This window comes from Lepidochelys kempii, chromosome 5 (genome assembly GCF_965140285.1).
Source record: "Lepidochelys kempii isolate rLepKem1 chromosome 5, rLepKem1.hap1, whole genome shotgun sequence".
Taxonomy (NCBI): Eukaryota; Metazoa; Chordata; order Testudines; family Cheloniidae; genus Lepidochelys; species Lepidochelys kempii.
The window spans coordinates 54,113,990-54,135,943 of NC_136384.1; the positions used below are offsets into that span (position 1 = coordinate 54,113,990).

A 21,954-nucleotide genomic window follows, 5' to 3' on the forward strand; every position below is an offset into this window, starting at 1 on the left:
AGCCTGATTTGGAATCATGATTTCAGTTCCACTTGATGCTCAGTCAGGTCTTCTTTGGCATTGAACCATGCCTTGGTCTGTTGTACTTCCACCTTATTTTTCCCATCACACTTTTTTGCACTTGCAAAATTTGCCTTTGCAATTTCTGTACTCAGGCCACTGATAGGGCTACAGTAGCCAGACGGGCTACAACTGGGTTAACTATATTCTTCCACAATCTCATTCATCTTTTTATTAAGGCCTTGCAAGGGGAAAAGCCTTGGATCTGTATTCCCTAGCTCTTAATTGCTGCCTGTTACATTCACCCCTTTTCTTAATTTGGATTTGATGATAGGGATGATCACTGGATGATAGGGAATGTGAAACTTCCGATCAGTGTCTAGCAGGATGTCATTTCTTTAATGACTGAGACCACAAATCTACTACCACAGTCTGAGTCAATTATGTTAGGAACTCCACATCTGCAGAACAGATTATACACCAATTGTTCTGCTGTAGTTAGGGCAGCCATATTTTTCATAGTGAAAGCTTCCACCCAATGTGAAAAAGCATTCACGACTACCAGCCCATATTTGTTACCCCTTGGTGCTAACAGCAACTCCCCAGTACAGTCAATTTGAGTTCATTCCCATGGACTCCCGGATGCCTGTCTCATAAAAGCTCTTCTATGTTGTTAGACGGATTATGTCTGACGCAAACCACACAAGCATTAAAATGTTCCTTCAGGTCCTTTTCCCATTAGGGCCACCACCCCATTTTTGCCAATCTGTCTTTGGCTTCTGGCTGTTTGAGGCGAGCACCCACACTGGACCCATGCACCCATAGCAGCAGATCTTTTCTCATATTCCATGGTACAATCCATAACAAACCATCTTCTGTTTTTGCACATAGGAGTCCTTGCTCTATTACTAGGTCCTGACCTTTTCCCTTCACTTCCTGGCTGCAGACTTGCTCCCAAAGCAGTCCTAATTCCAAATCCTGTTTTTGAATGCTTTGCAACTGCCTTGCCTTAGCTTGTTGCAATTGCCTCGAGTGAGAACTGCTACCATGTGGCTTTCAAAGAGGTCTCCCACAGCCAGGGCGGTCCAGTTACTGCTGCATCTTGGCTGCTAAGTCGGTTGCCTGATAACTTTTTACCAGGGACCCTCTTTTCCTGTGCAGCTGAATTTTAACCATGTCCACTCTGTCAAACTATTTGACAATATTGTCCAACATTTGCACATGGTACTGAATTTAATCTTTCTTCTGTCAGTAGCTGATACTTGTTTTGAGCCCACCAAGCTAGAATTAACACTGCTCTGTCAAGCCAGGCCTATAGAGTTAACCTTCTCACTATTTAGCCATTGCCTTGCAATTGCATCAAGATATAGAATCTTCAGAAGAACCACATGGTGACTTAATCCAGAAAGTAAAACACAACATTTGGAGTATGGCTTCTTCTTGCACAAACCCTAATTCCACTAATGCCGAATGAGTTAAATGAATCATTCAAGAGCTCTGAACTTCTATTTAACTTTCCTACTGTTCTAGATCATGGAGTCTCATTTATTGGATGAGAACATGACAGCAGAGTTCATGGTCTAGTTACTCTTTTGATGATAAATATTCATGACTCCTATTGATCAGCCTTTTGCTGATGAACTACTACTGACATATTAATTGGAGACCCTTGAGGCATACATTTGCTGCATAATTAAAGTAAAAGCTGTTCTTTTGCTAAAATCTGGGTATTGGCTAAGTGTAATAGGGTGGGACTCCCTTCATATAGTTTTTAATAAACTCCAGAGATGTCACTGACAGTTTAGGAACTATCCCTTTCTACAGTGTGAGATTTACTATTAATGATTTATGTAGAGTAGGACTTGATTATCAATACAATTCTTCAGACCTGTAATTATACATGCTTAAAAGGTAAACAATATCAATATGATGATCATAACGTAATGTGAGATTTAAGTAAGAAGTGTGTGGACCAAGTAAGTAAGTGGAAAGTGGACCAAATATTGGGCTTTAAAACATCAAATTTAGAAGTCCATCCTTTTTAAATCTGAAGCATCCAACCCTCAGGAAAATCTTTCCACTGAATTAAACAGCATGATTTAGACTACTCCACTTTGTTTCTTATCAAAGTGAGATGAGGAGGAAGATCTAGAAAATTAACTAAAATAAAAATCTCCTTTTAACTACCCTTTATATTTTCAGCTGTCGTTAATCAAATTAATCAGCATCAGACAAAACCCAAAGCCTTTTCTTCACTGTACTATTAGAGACATCAGGCCAACGTCTGTTCTCCGTTACACTCACAGTAAATGAGAGCAGAATTTGGTTAGTCTTTCTTTAGAACTGTATTTTTAGTATAAGCTCAAACAATTTACCTTTTGTTTCATTTCCTGTCAATGGCTCAGCACCAACAATCATGAGAAAAAGTAATTTTAAATTGGTAGTGTTCTCAATATTCAACAGCACTAACCTGGTCATGGCATAAAGACCTACTAATTAGATGTCCCAGGAAATGAGAACAGGTGTCAGTATTAACACTGCAGACATAGAAAGAGATTTTAAAGGCTCTTGTCCATAAATCTAATAAAAGTTACACTATTGAAACTTACTGTGCTGGCAGTGAATTCCATTAAATCCCTTTGGACATTTACAGACGTATCCTATGAATGTATCCCCTCGATACGCTTCACTAATTTCACAAATTCCACCATTATGACAGGGATTAGGAAGGCAAGGTCCTGAAAGATAAAAATACAGTAGTAATTTAAGTGTTTTCATTTAACCCCCATATTATATATTCCACTAACCCACTAAAATCTATCCTTCACTTCATTCAGATTACTTACCATTGTAGGTTTTATTAACATAAAGAATTATGAAACATGTCACTCTTTATTAATCACATAATTATTTTTTTAGTAGAAGAGAAGCACATGGGATTAAGGTGCCTGATCTTGCTCCCATTGAAAACAATAGGTGTTTTACCACTTATGTTAATGAGGTAATGCATATTCAGCAAGTGACTCTTATGGCAGTTACTCATTTGCATACAATTCCTAGACCTACAAGGCTTACCAGGTATGCAAGGAGTTTCACCTCAAGTATACCTTCACAGCCCCTACATGGGGCTTTAGTGGTATGAAGGATGTCGTGTACTGGGTGAGCTTCACTTTGAGAACATGTGACAGTATACACCAGTTATTAGGTTATCTGAACCAATTTTCCCTTCTATGGTAAGCAACTTCTTAACTTATCTGTTTCAAATCAGTTCTAAGAGTTAATTTCATAAATGAAATCACTTCTTTCTACTACACACATGCTATGATAGCTAAAATAAAATTTCTGCATAAAACTGAGATCTAATTGTTTGTCAGTCTCTCATTCACGGTGGGTGTTTTGGTAGAGTTTCTAAGTACAGTAAATGTTATTTTTATATAGACTGTGGATGCCTTGAAATAACTAGACTATGTTAAATCTAGGTCAGTTGTTTATTCTTTTCTTTTCAACTGTTTTGTGTTGAAAGCATTTACCATTCACTGTGGTTTTAATATCTCAGTTACACTGATCAATAAAATTCCTATAAGAATAAATTTTTGCATTAGATAAAGATTGTTTCCAGTCTTACATCACAAAGAATTGGTAGTCAGTGATCTGTATGTTTAAAAATCAATAATATGCCTTAAAAAATTCTCAAGTGAGCACTACAAAACTATTTTATTTACACTCTTTACCACCCCCAACTCCTCTCCGCATACACACACAAGCTAATCTCCATTCTTGAAATGCAGTGGTATAAGCCTTGTAATTATTCAGCTACTTAAAATCTTATTTTGTGGTAGAAAGAGAAAATATTTTCCATCCTAAGGGCTACCAGGGACACGCAGCAGTGCCACATGAAAATCAAGGAACTGAGGTAGGCATACCAGAAGGCAAGGGAGGCGAACAGTCTACAGCAGCAAACCCACCACAACCCCCAAGAGCAGCGTGGATACCTCTGAGGAGTTGGAGTTCCAGGTCAGAGCAGGCAGTGCTGAGGAGGAGGTCTCAGATGAGGAAGAGGAGGAGGAGAATAGGAGACAGGCAAGTGGGGGATCCATTTTCCTGGAGAGCCAGGAGCTGTTTGTAACCCTAAAGCAGCCCAACTGGTCGCAGAACAGCACGCGGCTGAGCGTGATGCCAGGGAAGGAACCTCTGATGAGTATGCAATTTCAAGTAGTACTTTGGGGTCAAATGTTCTTATATCCTATTTTTTTATTAAAATTAACAAGGTGAGGTCGAGTGACTATCTGCTTCCCAGTGGCTGCATGAGCTAGGCAGAGGATGCCCCACAAAAAAGACTGTTTATGTATATAGGGATGGCCTGGGACTCCTCCAAAGAGATCTCCAGGAACCTTTCATAGAAGTATTCTGCAATCCATTGCAGACGGTTTCTGGGGAGGGCTTCCTTATTTCTTCTACCACAGTAGGATACTTTCCCGTGCCACTCCAGTATTAATTTGGCTGGCATCGTTGCAATATACAGCATAGCAGCATAAGGACCCGATCTGTACCTGGATGCTTGCAACATCTGTTCCCTTGCCACCACTGTTACCCTCAGGAGAGTGATATCAGCTAGGGTCATCTAGGGGAGATGGTGGTAGTTTTCATTTCAACTGCTCGGACCACAAACAATAGTGCCTGTGCAAACAATAGTGTCTTTGCTCCCTTCATCAATGGTTTCCAAAATATGGCTGTAGTTTAGGTGGCAGGGGTCAGCACTGACCTCAGTAACTGCAAGCCTCGGGCAACCGCTAGCATCAGTGGCACTAGGGAGTTGGTTGTGGGGAAGGGAAATTTTGTGGTGCTCACTCACCACCACAAGCACCCTCTCCCCTTCCCCAGCACAGGTTTTGCCAAGGCTTGCAGTTTGGGAAGGTGAACACTGGTCCCCAATCTCCAGACAATATCCAAGTTACAAAGGGGAGGTGGCTCTGGACATGGTGTGGGTTGCCCACCCAATGCTGCTGATGGTCCGGCGCCCATGCCTCAGGGCTATATTCACCATGGCTGGGACAGCAAACCAGTTCAATGCATACCTTGTGTAAATGAAAATGTTCTGCCTTAAACTTCCATGAAGTAAGGGGAGTGACTTTTATAGAGTAACTCTGCACTAGACACTGGTCTGTACTGACAGTAGTTGCTTTGTGCTTTCCATGGCTTATAGCTGAAAGTGCGGCCTTCAGCTCTTCCTCTACACCAGCAGAGAGGCTCTCCCAGATAAGATAAAGGTGAAAGAGATCACGTGATGACATGTTTAATGAGATAATGAATGCCTCTGGGACAGCAGACCCTGAGCAGAGTGCATGAAGGATTTCTCTCTGAAAAACTGGACACCGCGAGCAGGAGAGCAGCCCAGGAGCATGAGCATGGCAGGCAGCAGACGCTGGGGATTCTGAAGGAAGAAATAGACATTTTTGAGGCATCTGGCTGACCTTCAGGAGAAACACCTTGAGGCTAGACTCCCTCTGCAGCCCCTGCACAACAGCATTCCAACATTGCTGTATTTCCCCTCCCCCTCCCCCTCTCCCAAACATTCCAGGAGGTGAGGCAGGGAATGTAATATCCCTTCCACTCAACTCCAGGGGAGGGTCCAAAGAAAAAAAGCCGCATATATGATGTTGTGTGACAAGCAAGGCTACTGAGCTTTTAAAGACAAAATGAATGTGTTTTTCCCCTCCCAATTTTATTCCACCATGTGTCCAAGCTTAAATTCTATTTGTGATCATGAAGTTTCAGCATGTTTGGTCAAAGAAGTCCATGTCTTAAGAATGAATTAATTTTTATTCATTTAAAAGGGGGTGGAGTGGAGGGGAGAAACAGGGAAAGTGAGGCAATAGAGGGGATGTGTTGGAGACAAAAACCCAACATCCACAGTAAGGTTCACACTATGGGAAGGCACAATGCAGAGAAGCTGTGCACATTACTGTGGCTCATTACTGAAATGGGTTTTCAAAGCCTCCCTGAGGCACAGTGCTTCATGCTGAGCTCTTCTTATAGTCTTGGTATCAGGTGTGGTTAGATGTTTGGCTGCGTGTGTGTGTTCTCCCTGTGTGCTGTTCCAGCTCGGCGCACACAGCTGGCACAGCAGACCTTGACTGAACCGCCCAATAATCTGTCTGCTCAAAATTAGCAGACAGCCTTTCCTTCTCCGTGCCCCATCCCTGTGGAAACTTCTCTTCCTTTGCCTCACAGATATTATGAAGTCGGGAGCTATAACTGTGGGACAATTGCTTTCCCTGAGGTCTAAGCTAGCAAGCAAATTGCGCCAGTGACCCTTTAAACAGCCAGAGGCTCATTCAGCCACTATTCTGCACTTGCTACACCTATTGTTGAACTGATCCAGTTGCTGCTATCCAGATGTCCGGTATATGGCTTCATGAGCCACTGGAGTAAGGGGTAGTCTGGGTCTTCCAGGATCGCTATTGGCATTTCAACATCACTAGTGGTTCTTTTGCATTCCAAAAAGAAAGTCCCTGCTTGCAGGTTTCTGAACAGACCTGTGTTCTTAAAGATGCACGTGTCATGCACCTTTCCCTCACCATCCCACATTGATGGTGGTAAAATGGCCCCAGTGATCCACCAGTGCTTGCAACACCATTGAAAAGTAACCTTTTGTTTTTGTACTCTTTGGCAAAGTGGTTGGATACCAAGATAGGGAGATGCGTGCCATATATCGCCTCACTGTAGTTAGGGAACCCCATCGAGTATTTTCTGCACATTGCCCAGAGTCACAACCCTTCTTTGCAAAAAGTGATTAATGGCCCTGCATACTCAGATCACAATAGCCCCCACAGTGAATTTACCAACTCCAAATTGATTCTCCACTGACTGCTGACAATCTGGCGTTGCCAGCTTCCGCACAGCGATCGCCACTCGCTTTTCCACTGTCAGACCAGGTCTCATTTTAGTGTCGCTGAGTGGCAGGGCTGTGGGGAGCTCTGCACACAGTTCTTGGAAAGTGGCTTTATGCATATGAAAATTCTGCAGCCACTGATCAACATCTCATAACTGCATAATGATGTGTTTCCACCAGTCAGCGCTTGTTTCTCAGGACCAAAAAATGGCGCTCCACCATGTTCAGCTGCTGAGTGACTGCCAGAAGCAACCAGGAATTGTTTCATACTATGGCTTCCAGCAGGGCTTCTTGAAGGACATTGTAGTGTTCTGTACAGCAGCCCCTCTCGTGGCTCTGGAAATATGCAGGATAAGCTGTGTGGTGTTTGTAATGCTAACAACAGCACACAGCTGAGCAGGGTCCATGCTTCTCAGGTGATATGGCATACATGTAGCTATGCCAGTCTTTTGAAAAAAGGCACAAAATATGATCGGTTCCAGTTGAAATCAGAAGAGGTAGGGAGAAAACTACATTATGGACATTGAAGTCATCCCTGTGAGAATGTTTTGGTTCCGTGAGGCATTGCAAGCCCTTCCCAAAACCCCTGCAGAAAGTTGCAGTGTGGGATAGCTACCTACAGTACAGCGCTCTCTGCATCGATGCAAGCACTGCTACTGAGGACGCACTCCACCGACACAAAGAGTATGGTGTGGACAAGCACTACCGACTTAATTACTGCGGCGGCTGGATGTTGACTTAACTGAAGTCAACTTAAGATTGCAGTGTAACATTGCCCATAGTTTACTGTCAAACAACACTGGGAAATGAATGATTTAAAGTTAAAAGAGCTGTAAGTTTCATTTTGGGGGGCTCTGTCTTTAACTTTCAGCAAGACAATACCAGAGAACTAGATATGAATAAGATTGCTGACAGTTTCATCCAGAAAGCTACAGTGAGACATAATGTCTTTAAACTGGGACATTAGTGAAGACAGCTTGTAGGTGATTGCATGATTTTAATAGTCTGTAATTCATGATAATGTAATTATGTAGTTCATAATAATTTAATCATTATTAAAATAGTAAAGATGCCAATGATAGACACATTCAGTAAACCAGAATATGAAAGAAGTGTATAAAATATGCTGAAAATACACTCCCCCCAAAACTGGCAGAGTGCTTACTCCCTGCCCCCTCCCCAACACACACACCTCTTGAGAAGCACCCACCGGCAAAAACAAAAGTCCGGCCTGTGACGTTTCACTCCATATTCTTTATGAAAATATGCTTATGATATGGGTATGACATAACTGAGATATACTTTATGCAAGATGGCTCATGTAAGATATCATTGGAAAGGTCACACACCACACACCATAAAATTGAGCCAGCCTGTCCCTGAACAGAAGGGATGGAGAAGGAGAGGTCACCACTAGATCGCTGTCCTAGACACACAAGTCAAAATGGATGCTGAGCGGTTGGGCGGGGAGCTGGCTGGTTAAACCCAGAACCAGAGGATCTTCTCCTCTGGGATTCATGGCCCTTCCAGGAGTAGTCCTGCTGCTTTATAGGAAGGGAGGACTGTCCGAAAAAACACTGTGGCCAGTATTGCTGCTGTTTCTTCTGAGCACTGTAGTGGTGTATCTTCATGGCCAGAATATCTATTCCCAAAGAATTCTGAAGCCATGTGGATCTCCTCATAGTCACAGCAATGCCATAATTTTGTCTGACGCATCTGCCAAGTCCGAAGCTGACTACAACAGGGCCTTGGCCACCATAAGACCTTCCACAATGAATACCATAAACTCTTCCGTGGAAGGTTCTGACAACTTGTCCACAAACTTAGACATGGCCACGCACTTGACAAAGTCATATTTAGAGCTCAATGCCTGCTGGTTCATGATGCACATTTGCAGGAAAGAGGAGGTGTGAATCTTCCTCCCCATTAAATCCATCCTTTTGGATTCTTTGTCCTTAGGAGTAGACTTACACCTTCCTTGCCATGCCCTGCCACTTGCTGCCATTACCACTAGAGAGTTACGGGCCAGCTGGGAGTAAAAACCCTCAAAACCCTGCACAGAAATGAAGTAACACCTCTCTGAATGCTTTGCCATGGGAGACAATGAAGCTGGAGAATACCAAAGGGATTTTGCACGTTCCAAAAGAGCCTCATTTATCAGAAGGTCTACTTTTCCTGAAGCTGATGATTGGAGAATATCCAGCTGTTTATGCATATTCTTCCATTGGAATTCTATCTGGAAAGCTAAGGTACAAGCCATATGCCTCAGGGCATCCTGTTATGCCATAAAGTCCTCAGACACTGAGGGAGAGGAAGTCTGCTGTGCCAACAATGGGTCCTGTTTTTGAACCACAGGATTTAGTTGGAGTAACGGTGGAGATCCAAAGGGAATTGACTCACCAGCCACTTGCCGCTGAGATGGTTTGGGAGTAAGGGCCCCATCGGTATTGGTGATCTTTGGAGCAGTTCAAGGAGTGGGACTTCAGGGAAGGAGGAGTGTCACAAAGATTCCAAAGAGGCAGCTAGGTGTATGGATGAGTCACTGGTGGCCAGCAGGCACCGGGTCAAGAGACCCTGTCCCAGCTGTGATGTTGATCTCAGTACCAATAGGTGATCTGAGGATGATCTCTGGAGCCTATCCAATGAGGAGAGGAAAGAAATTTCTGACCTGGATCTTGAGGTGTCCCAGAGGTTCTCAGATAACAACAGGGTAGCCAGCCCCAATGGGACAAACAAATGATCAGACTTGTCTGAAGCCCAATATGGGGGCAGCATTGGTGCCAAGGAGGAATGGGGGATCTGCAATGGCAGTACCGGGATGAGAGATACACCCGGTACCAGGACAGATGAGACTCAGGACAGTACTGAATATGACAAAGGGGTCTGAGCCAAGAGAATGACAATGCTGAAGTATGTATGCACCAATATTGAGGGGGCCTTTGGTGCTCGACCTAGTGTCGGCCTCAACTTCAAAGTCTGAAGCCTGGGTAGTACAAGCTATGATGCCAGTGAGCTCAGTAGCTCTGTGATGAAGCTAGAAGGTACCAACACCAGCAAACCAATGGAGAGTCCTGACTGAGAGGCAAAACAGTCTGATGCCACTTGGTATGCTGCCAGCATGGAGACAGTCAGCATTGGTACTGATGCCATTGGTACTGATCTCAACGGACGCCCCATGGCTGGAACCAGAGTCAATGGTAGGGCTCTTGCTGCACTCGGCATGGTACTGGGAAGTGGTTAGACAGACCTGCTTCATCCCACGTACCAGAAGGAATACGGTGTTAATCAGCACTCCTCTTAGAAATAGAGGAGGAATTCCTCCCAAGTCTTGGAATGGTTCCAATTTATTTTATGGGCCCTCTTCCTCTTGGGGAAAAACGCCAGGGCCCCAAGCAGCATTACCCGAAGCAGCATTTCTTGCCAGGTCCAAAGGTGACTGCCAACTACATGAGGGCCTCAGTGCTGAAGCTGCTGCTTCAGTCACAAGTCTTTCGCCACCTGAGTCCTCTCTGTGAATGATTTGCAAATGGAACACCAGATACCCTGGATGGATAATGCTTGAACCCTAGTGAGGGCATCACACAGGGCAGCCAACTGCTCTTACCTCGTACTACACTAACCCTAACATTAACCTAATTAGTATGTACAAAAGAAAAAAATTCTCAGAAACTGAGACTGAAAGCTCCGACTCTAGCCATGGACCGTGAGAAAGACCTGAAGGTGTTGTGGCAATGCCACCCTCATACGGCCAAGGGAGGGACTGTGGCCACAGGGCATGAGCACCTCCCTTGCGGGGACTTAGGCAAAGTTCTCCGGCTCCAGTGTGCTGGAATACACACCTCCATTTACTTGAAGAGGAATATAAGATTCAGAACTGAATTCTGAGACTTGGGCCTACCCCTCAGTGGCTTACATGTTCATTTATTCAGCAACATAATAAACATATTGATAACGTGTCAGTCTCTCTAACTAGTTTCAGTCTCTTCTAGCATTCTTTTGGAAAAAAAGATTATTAATATGCTAACTATTCCGATTGTTTTTGTAGTTATGGATTGGGATACTAGTATTTTTATTCTAACTACATATGTAGCAGACTGACAATATCCTCCCATGCCCTGGAGAAACCCTATGGAATTAAGATAAACTTTACTGAATAAAGTTAAACATTATTGCATTAGGTTTAATATCTTTGAGGATCATTGTACTAAAACTGCAATTGTGTATGTGTTACTCTGGAATTGCATGTATCTGCTCTAGGAGGAGAGGGATGCTAATGTAATTCTTCTGGTTATCAGCCCTTTGAAGCCACCCACGTCCCCCAAGGGGTTTGCTTATACTTGTTCAACAGACAAAGAAAGGAGTTTTTGATAAATAATCTGGTTTTAAACAGGCTCAAGGCATTCTTCCTGTTCCAGCAACTGGACAGGACCCTTAGTCCACAGAGGGCCCCAGTCCTTAGGGAATGTTTGGATGGACTGGGCCTATTGAGGACCCCTAAGACTGGGTGCTTGTTCTGAACTGAAGCTAAGATCAACTCAAAACCACAAGGAAACCTCTTGAGTGGGGTATTGATGGACTGCTCCTCCCAGAGCCCACATTAGGGTTGGGGTGATTTCTGGTAAGCTTATCAGCATGCGTGTAGATTCTCTAGTCATTTTAAAAAGTTTTCTCTATAATGCTTGTTACTTTAAGAATAAAATAGGATTGCTTAGAAAGTACTGTGAGGTAACCTACAACTGTGGGCAGTCACACTGATAACCAGAGTTTTGCAGCAGGACTGGGATCCTACGAGTGCCTCGGGACTCGCTCCCATAATAGTGGGAACGGGATAAAATTGAACAAACAGTGTGGGAGCAGGTGGGAGTGGGTACCGTGGGGCGGAATGGGATTAAAAAAAATAGTCCCGCAAAGTGTTCTACTGTTAACCATCTCGGAAGAGAAAGCAAGTAGGCCTGTTTAGACAGCTTGTCCAGTTAGAATGGAGTGAGATGCAGGCAATGGTTGGGGAGCGGAATCCCTGAGAGTGGGTGCTCTTGCTAGACCACTGAGGAGAGATACAGATGCAGTTGCAGCCACAACAGCGCTTTAATGTGGCTGTGTAGTTGCAATACCAGCGCTGTAAAAAAAACAAACACCCCAATGAGGGGAGTAGCTGCCAGTGCTGGGAGTGCTGGGAGTGCACTGTCTACACTGCCAATTTACAGCGCTGAAACTTGCAGCACTCAGGGGTGTGTTTTTTCACTCCCCGAGTGACAAAGTTTCAGTGCAGTAAAGTGGCAGTGTAGACAAGGCCTTAGTAACTAGTAGTATGTTTTGTTTGTTTCTGTTTCTTTTAAAAGAAACTGGTACTTCAGAAAAAATGTATTTGAAAGCCATGCCAACATTTTAATTAAAGGAGTCTCACTGAAAGCCAGAGAACACCAATCAGCTAATTTGCACTCGTTAAACATTTTGTTTACTAAAAGAAATGAATTACAAATGCTAGTTAGCCTGATTTACATTCTAAAAGAAGGAATGACTAAAATTAAATTAGGCACTAACTTTACAGTTCTCTGTTTTTGGGGTATCTCTAAAGAACTACCTCTTTGAGTCCCTGATGCAGCAAAGTAATTAAATGTGTGTGTAACTTCAAGCATGTGAGTAGTCTTACTGAAGTCCGTGAGATTACTCCCATGCTTAAGTACCTTTCTGCATCAAGGTCCTATTCTTTGCAAACCATCATTTTCGCCCCAGTTCTGCGCAAAGACGTGTGCATGGGGGTTTGACTGTACACCTCTCTTTGGAGGATCAGGGGATTACATCTCTTTAGATATATGCATCCCACAGATGACATTATATTATCAGTGGAATGAAAAACCCAACTTTCACTTTGATTGACATTCTGTGTTATTTACATCATCTATACAGACAACAAAGTTTGTAACCACCCTTCTTTAGAACCTAATCTTGTAAAATTACTTTTAAAACACAATGGACTTCAGGGATTTGTTTTTTCATCAATAGTGCTGTAATACTTTTGTAGGTAATCTTTAAGGAGCTTCTAACACAAAGAGAACAACATTTGATCAATATTAATGAGTAGTTGAATTCAACAGTATGCTTTCCAGGCATTTTTATCCATGTTCATTTAAAGTAATGTCAACAAGATTAATTGCACACTAGAAGTAATAAATCTATTCAGTTTGCTGCTCTTTTGAGTCTTCCTCTATACAATTCCATTGGCAATAGCCAACAGTAATAAGTGGAATTAATCTTCAAAAGTTAAGAACATTGATATTCAATTGGAATCCCATGCTGCATGAGAAAGATACTAAAAGTTAACTTAAAAGATGGCAGCTGTTGAATTTTTTAGAAGCTGTGACTGAAATATCTGAGGTTTTTATACAATGGAATTTAAAAACATGTTCTCAATGGAATAGCAAAGGGACTTAAGGCAGAAACATGTTAATTCTTTGCCTTTTTGACAAGAACAGTCAATTTAATCTCCATAAAAATGTATACACTTGGGATAACCCAACCTTGTGCTGGTGACTGAACATTTGAAAAATGAGACAAGTTGTTTGTATTTAAAATACCAAAGCACTGAAATGGGAAAATGATTTCCTGCCATTCCAAGTAAAACGTAGTTTGACAATGATAATAAATACTAAAAATAGATGAATCAGTTTGGAATGATCTGAAAGCTTAGTTTTGATATGAGGGATGTGCAAACTAATGTTTCAAATAAGACAGAAATGGAATTTCTTTGCACTTCCTATTTCTTCCAAGATTTCCAGCCCTACTTTTCTGTCTTTTGTGCAGCCTGCCATTTCTGGGAAGAAGATTGTTGAATCAATCTTTGTAAAGCACACTGGAAGATGAAAAACACTATATAAACCAGGGAGTGGTGATGAGATGGGTTATGAAAATTCAACCACCACCACTCCAGTGTATTCAAATATGGGGCAGACATAATTAGGCAGCAGGCCTTAGACACACAAGGGGCGCGTGCATGGGTGGGGAAGGGGAGGGGGGAAGCTGCAAGGACCAGTTAGTGGAAGTGTCTAGATATTTTATGGGGAAGAGTGGCAAGACTTCAGCTCCGTATGTGCCAGTAGAGCTGAGCTTCTGGGAAATGCTGGCTACATGTATGAAGCAAAGCATCCTAGCACCCTCCTTCCAGTGCCCAGGAAGCACTGATTATACTGAAGAAAGTAAAACTCCAAGACATTGTTGCTCAGGCAGTGAACCCTCTTCCCAGTCCTCAGCCCAGCTCAGTCTTATGTGAGGCATAACTGAGCTCATTCTGAGCAAAAGTGGAAGTATTATTAAAATGTATATCAAAGGCAACCATTGAGTTAAAATGGCTAGCAGCAGAGCTGTTTACAAACAGCACACCAGGAGGCAAGGTAGGAAACAGAGTGAGAAAACAGCTGCAGAGCTGACAGCAGCCATTTTGTAGCTGCTTAAAGGGCTAGAAAGCATGGATGGGCGGGGCAGCGGGGAGGGGGCACAGCACCCCAGCACCCTCTACTCTCCCTTAAGCAAGGAGGATATTTTGGATGTGGAGCTCTCTCATAGATCTCACAACTGTAAATATTGTGAGTGCTCTTTAGGACTCTCTTTCTCTGTAAGGTGTCCGGGGCAAATTGATGTTCACTATTCACTACCAGTATACACAAATGCTGTCTGGAAGAACAATACAAGCCTCCCCATGTGTCATAAATATAAAGGGAAGGATAAACCCCTTTAAAATCCCTCCTGGCCAGAGAAAAAATCCTCTCACCTGTAAAGGGTTAAGAAGCTAAAGGTAACCTCGCTGGCACCTGACCAAAATGACCAATGAGGAGACAAGATACTTTCAAAAGCTGGGAGGAGGGAGAGAAACAAAGGGTCTGTGTCTGTCGGTATGCTGCTTTTGCCGGGGATAGAACAGGAATGGAGTCTTAGAACTTTTAGTAAGTAATCTAGCTAGGTATGTGTTAGAGTATGATTTCTTTAAATGGCTGAGAAAAGAACTGTGCTGAATAGAATGACTATTCCTGTCTGTGTGTCTTTTTTGTAACTTAAGATTTTGCCTAGAGGGATTCTCTATGTTTTGAATCTAATTACCCTGTAAGGTATCTACCATCCTGATTTTACAGGGGTGATTCCTTTACTTCTATTTACTTCTATTTCTATTAAAAGTCTTCTTGTAAGAAAAACTGAATGCTTTTTCATTGTTCTCAGATCCAAGGGTTTGGGTCTGTGGTCACCTATGCAAATTGGTGAGGATTTTTACCAAACCTTTTCCAGGAAGTGGGGTGCAAGGGTTGGGAGGATTTTGGGGGGAAAGACGTGTCCAAACTACGTTTCCCAGTAATCCCAGTTACAGTTTGGTGGTGGCAGTGGATATTCCAAGGGCAAAGGATAAAATTAATTTGTACCTTAGGGAAGTTTTAACCTAAGCTGGTAAAAGTAAGCTTAGGAGGTTTTCATGCAGGTCCCCACATCTGTACCCTAGAGTTCAGAGTGGGGGAGGAACCTTGACACCATGTTTACTAACAAACATATTTCAGTGAGTCAGTCAAAGTTTAAAAAAAGGTTAGCACTCATCCTTCTCTAGGCAGAAGATGCTGCCAGCAATGTGGGAGGATCTCTTTTAGGGTCAAGGGGTCTTTAATCATCACACTAGACACCATTTAGAACTTTAAAAAATTCTTCAACATTGTACTTGACCAAAACCAGTAAACAAAGAGTCAAACCAAGTATCCCACAAAAAGATGTGGTATGAGATACATTTACAAATATCTCCATTTGTTTACAGATGCTACAGTTAAACCAGCATCTTATCCATCAGTCACATCATCCTCAAAGTCTGATTCTTCACACTCAAAAAAGTGCAGTGTCAGCTCTCTGCTGTGCTAAAAAGGGAAGAAATCAAAAATAAAATACCTATCATCCTTCACTGAGCAAGAGGGGTGAACAAATATAAAAACAGGAATCTAGGCCCCAATAGAGTAACGCAGACAGAGAAAACAAGGCCTGTTAAAGAAACAGCAACACGCCTGGTAATAGTTTTCTCTCTAATACACCTGCTAGAAGAACAGACCCTTCTACAAGCTTCCAGAAATCATACAGTATTAGTGAATGTATTCAACTAGAAACTCATGGTGATACGGATGAAGGACAGAAATTATATGAACTCTTTGGGCTGTGAGGAATGTCACTGAAGCAGGAATAGTGATATCGTTACACTGATGATATGGTAAAACTCCACAAGCCATTGAAGCAAATACAAAAAAATAAAAAATAAAAATCAGCTAGTAAAAGATAAAAGTTCTTCATGATTCCTTTCAAAAAACTAAAATTCCCTCTATTTCTTTTAGAGCACCAATCCTCCTTTAATTCCACTTGTCTCCACAGGAACACCACCAGCATCCTTCATTTCTTCCGGTACATTTCACTCCTCATCAGTGACCTCTCACCCCATTGAAATAGTTGTTGGAGGTCAGTTTTTTCAGAGTCCTGATGATTCACATCTTGCTGTCTTGTGTTCATTACCAAATACAAAGTCTTCAAAGTAAATCACATAGAGGGAACTCTGAAATCTTAAAATTGATATGTGCACAAGTAGCCAATTGTATCTGAGACCAACAGCTTTAATCCGCAGGGGAGGAAGAGAACCATTATCCTTGCTTCTAGTCTTGGTTCCAACGCTCCACTATTAAGACCACAGGACTTGCCAGATTGGATCAGACTCAAGGTTCATCTAGTCCAGTATCCTGTGTCCAAAAGTGACCAGCACCAGACTCTTGAGAGAAAGGTGTAAGAACTCCATAGTAGGCAGATGTGGGATAATCTGCCCCCTCCAGTAGCTCTCACCCTAATCTCTAATAGTTAGAGATTGCCGTAAAACCGAAAGCAGGAGGTTTAATGTACCTTCCAAACTGTTGTTTTTGTTCCTTATTACAATTAAGCACTGACGCTAGCACCCATACATACTAACAGTCACTATTTAAAAGAGACAGTCTATGGGGTTTTTTTAGAAATATTTCTACCCTATCCTTTCAAAAAAGCTCTCCTAGCCCTCCTTCATATGATAACTTATAGATGTCGTTTCGCAGGCACGCACACAAAGTATAGAAAAGCAGCACATCTCCCACAAAGACACACAGCTGAGAGCATTCAAAACTTGCAGGAATGTCTGTGTGTACCTCATTACGTGGTCTGACAGGTAGCTGCTTTATTACATAAAATGGTGGCAATATAACAAAAGCATTCAAGGACTCTGATCTTACTCAATTTTCTTACATTGCCCATTAATTTACTATGATCATGAAAGGTTTTCCTGACACGGAAGTATGCCAGGTATACCAAGGCTTTGAATGCTCCCAGTGGTGTATCCTTCATGGGAATTGTGCTGCTTTGAGCCCATACCATTTTAGCCACTTAACAGAAAAGATCATGGAACTCGTGATTGTGGGAGCTAGTTAATTCAACTTAAAATAAAAAGAAGGAACTATGCAGCTAACCAATGTGGAGAGCTGAGGCTCAACTTAATCCTTGAAACATTTATAGACATGCTTAATTTTAAGCATGTGAATAATCTCATTTAAATTAATGGGATTACTAATATGCTGAATATTAAGTGTGTGCTGAAGTTCTTGCAGATTAGAGCCTCATTTAGAAGAAACTATCATTATGCTAATATAAAATCTCTTGCCCTAATCATCTCCAAAGAACACCATGTTGATTTGTTACTTGAGACTATGGCCCCCAACTATCTTGGCTGCCCACCTTCGAGTGTCTGGTCTTTGGGTCTTCTATGTCCTCAGGAGATGCACAGTGATAGAAAGGCAAGTCTGAGCTCAAACCATGGACAAATTACATTTTCATAATTAACTCATCCATCTCAAATTGGGCAATGTGATACAGTTTTTAGTAATGAATAAATAATTTTCAGTACTCTCTTTGTTCCAACACGGTGATGGGGATTTCTTCCTAAAAATTAGCTAGGCCCATGGTGTTTGCCTAAGCATCTAAATATTTTAGGGTTCAATTTCCATTTACACTGAGACACCTTTACATTGTTCTTACAGTGTAAAGGGGTTTCAGTGTATATGAGAATCAGGGTCTTTAAGCTTCACTTATTTTGCACTAACTCACTCTCCAAGCCTTTAGACAGGTAACGATCATTCAGTTTTTGTACTTAGGAACCACATATGCTAAAAGATAAATATATCGCATATGCATTTTAAAAAGCACTTTCCCTACATCTATAAACTTCATGTGATTAAATGTCTTATTCCCACTTGAAAGTTGCAATTCTTGCTTCTATTTTATTGTTAAGTTATAATCCAAATATATATTTTGTCATCATAAATATTTATTTTAGTTATGTAAGTTGCATGGGTGTGTGTGAAGGGGTGGGGGAGTACACAAAAAATAGATCAAGATGGTGGAACAGCATTTAAACTTTATTAGGAATATCAACTGAATTGATACAAATTATCTATATAAAAACAAAACAAAAACAAAACAATATTCAGGGATTACAAACACAGGAATTAGCAGTTACTATACCTTCTGTCTAATCATCAACACAATAAATACAATAATTACATACAAATATAAGCTTTTATTTAAACTAGCCAAGCCTGGCTTCTGAGTGTGCTGCTGTATTGGATTACACAACTCCATATATGCATTATGAAGCAATGGCACCAATCCAGAATTGACTGCACTGTGATTAAATATTTGTAATGTTTTTATGCAGCAAATGAAGCATGCTGATTATAAATTATCAGGGTATCTCCATCTGGATGCATCAAACACAAAGGTTCCATGCCTGGAGTACAAAATGGTTATGGTCATTTCTGCACATTTCCCTTTGCTCTGGATTGCTATAACAACAAAACAACAACAAAAACCCACACAACCTGCAAGAGTAGGTAAGTGCCCAGGAAAATACTTTATTTCTTAACTAAAAAACTAGAAGAGCAATTGCTGATGACATGCTATTTAAGGCTAGTGGCCATGGCTAGCATCCTTTAATAGAAGACCATCTGAAGTTGATAAGGATTCTCATTTTATCATCCCTTTATTGAATGCAACAGATTCAATCTACAGTTAAGCATGACCTTCTTTGAGACATTACATAATTGATACCATATATAGTGTGGCTTAAAAATTCTCCAAAAATTGTAAAGGGGTTTCGCACGGTGTGCATTTTGACATTCACTTTCAGTTTTTCAAGTGGTATCTAATGCAATGTAATCTAAATGTAGGGATACATCTTAGCACATATCCTATGCTCTTCTCCATCATGCCTCATATCAGATCATCACATCTTCCTTGCTACTCTCCATTAGGCTCCTCAGCTTTCAAAAGTTCTACTATTTTCTGTCCTCATTTCATTTTACTGCTGTCACTTCTACCCCAGCTCCTCACTCTCATAAATATCATGCATTTCCAGCTCACACTTGATTTTCTTTTCCACCTGCTAATGTATCTCCCAAGTTGCACCCACCTTAAAATCCCATCCACTTCCATCCCTCCCTGTTTCCAATGCCTTCATGCTTTCCCAATTTGGCTCCATTTCTGCCAATCCTATTCATATCCCCTACACTTCTCAGCTGGCTTTCTCCACCTTCCTCTGAAATCCCTGCTTCATCTGCAAACAGATATGATCCATGGTCTCTATCTTCTACTCCTCAGGTTGATATGGTGCACTGAGCTGTGGCATCCACTTCTTACTTTCAGCCTCTTCATCCTTCCCATTCCTTCTTCAGCTTTAAAATCCACTCAATTGGCTCTTGTCCCTTTTCTCCTTCGTGTCCCCATTTTTTCCTAGTGGCCATTGTTTACTGATCCTCCCTCTCCCTCCTTTTTGCCCAATTGTGATAACTGTGCCAAACTTCACTTTCCAGCCCCAAGCCATTTCAGTTTCCAAAATAATCCCCAGATTGATTCTGTTACCTTTGACTAATTATGAGATGCCCAGTGGCTGGAGCATTCAGCTAGGCTGTGGGAAACCTGCATTCAATTCCCTGCTCTGCCCAACATTGAGAACTTTGGTCTCGCATATTGCAGGAGAGTGCCCTAGCCACTGGGCTATTCTGTCACAGGTCTCTCTCATATGAATGGCAATGAATAGTCATTGTGGGAGGAGCGGGGGGAAGAGAGAGAAAGAGAGAGAGAGAGAGAGAGAGAGAGAGAGAGAATAAATGACTCTAGTCCAGGGGTCGGCAACCTTTTAGAAATGGTGTGCTGAGTCTTCATTTACTCACTTTGATTTAAGGTTTCATGAGCCAATAATACATTTTAATGTTTTTTAGAAGGTCTCTCTTTATAAGTCTATATATTATATAACTAAACTATTGTCATATGTAAACAAGGTTTTCAAAATGTTTAAGAAGCTTCATTTAAAATTAAATTAAAATGCTGATCTTATGCTGCCGGCCCGCTCAGCCCGTTGCCGGCCTGGGGTTCTGTTCACCTAGGCCGGCAGCGGGCTGAGAGGGGCCTGCGGCCGGGACCCCAGCTGGCAAGGGGCAGGCAGCCAGAACCCCAGACTGGCAGTGGGCTGAGTGGGGCTGGCGGCTGGGACCCCAGACTGACAGTGGGCTGAGTGGCTCAGCCCGCTGCCGCTTAGCCCGCTGTTGGTCTGGGGTTCCGTTTGCCGGCTCCTGCCAGCCAAGGTCCCGGCTGCCAGCCCCGCTCAGCCTGCTGCTGGTCTGGAGTCCTGGCCCTGTCCACATAGAGTTGGTACCTACCTTCTCCCTGGTTCTAGCCATTCTCTTCCTCTCTCTGCACTGAGATGAGGGTGGGAGTGTGCTGAGGACAGGGCTGGGGGTGAAGGAGCAGTCTGGGGGTTGGGGTGCAGGGTCTGGCCAGGAGCTAGAATGAGGGAGGGAGTTGGGGCAGGAGGTTTGGGGCAGGTTGGGGCAGGAGGTTTGGGTGTGGAGCGCTTACCTGGGCAGCTCCCATTTGGTGCGAGGGGTGGGAGTGGGGATGTGGGGGGTGCAAGAATCAGGGCATGGGGTATGGGGAAGCTGAGTATGTGTGGGGGCTGCAGGAGTCAGGGCAGGGGGCTGAGGGTGTGTGAGGAGGGTGCAGGAGTCAGGGCAGGGGGCTGGGTATGTGTGTGGGGTGCAGGAGTCAGGGCAGGGGGCTGGGGGTGTGTGAGGGTGTGCAGGGGTCAGGGCAGAGGGCTGGGGGTGTGGGCTGGGGTCGTGGGGGTGCTCCCAGCCCTCTGCCCTGAGCGGCTCATGGCAGGGGGCTGGAGGGGATATGCCCTGATACAATCACCTTCCCCAAGGTCCCCAGAGCAGAGAGCATGCTGCGGCTCCGCTTTTCCCTCTCCCCTTCTATAGCAAGGGCTGTCAGCTGATCGGCCACGGGGAGGGAGAAAAGGAGGGGCAGGAATCCAGCATGCTGGGGGAAGGGGCGGGGGGAGGGGGAAGCTTGCCTGCCCTGCAAGGAGAGAGTGGTGGGCGGAGGGTGGAAAAGAGTGGGCTGGGCTGGGCAGGATTTTTAGTGGCACGCTGCTGTCTGCCCGGGTCTGGCAGACAGCAGCGTGCCATTAAAAATTGGCTCGCGTGCCATGTTTGGTACGCGTGCCATAGGTTGCCAACCCCTGCTCTAGTCTGTTGGTTAGGGTACTCACTTAGGGTGTGGGAGACTCAAGTTCAGGTCACTACTCCGCTGATGATTTAATTATTCATACACAATGGAACAGCTTCAAAAGGAGAGATCGAGAGAGCCATCTATGCCAGAGTACCCCATAGCCCAGTGGCAAGGCCACTCTGCTATAATACAGAAGACTCAAGTTCAAATCCCTCCTCCACATCAGGCAGAGGAGGGAACTGAACCCAGGTCTCCCACATTGTGCATGAGGGGTTTGCCTTTTTCTGTTTCCTAACTGCTGGGATAAAAATTATGAGGAAGGCTACTATTTCCAGCTCATCAAATCTGGTTAAGGTTGATTCATGCAACCCACAATGGATTTTGTCAGTTCACTGAATTTTCTTTGTAACCTTTGGGTTCGGTTCAAGTCTAACTGAATTTTTTGTTCAGTTTTTCAAAATTGCCAGGAAACC

The 21,954-nt window shown here is 43.1% G+C and overlaps 1 protein-coding gene across 1 annotated transcript in view; it reads right to left on the reverse strand.

The window, feature by feature from the left end:
• The window catches only part of EDIL3 (EGF like and discoidin domains 3), a 392,956-nt gene that overhangs the window by 206,206 nt on the left and 164,796 nt on the right, over positions 1 to 21,954 (reverse strand). Inside the window, exon 4 of the mRNA XM_073344422.2 lies at positions 2,610 to 2,738. Coding sequence (XP_073200523.1) covers positions 2,610 to 2,738 — 129 coding nt within the window. The remainder of the gene's footprint in view (positions 1 to 2,609; positions 2,739 to 21,954) is intronic.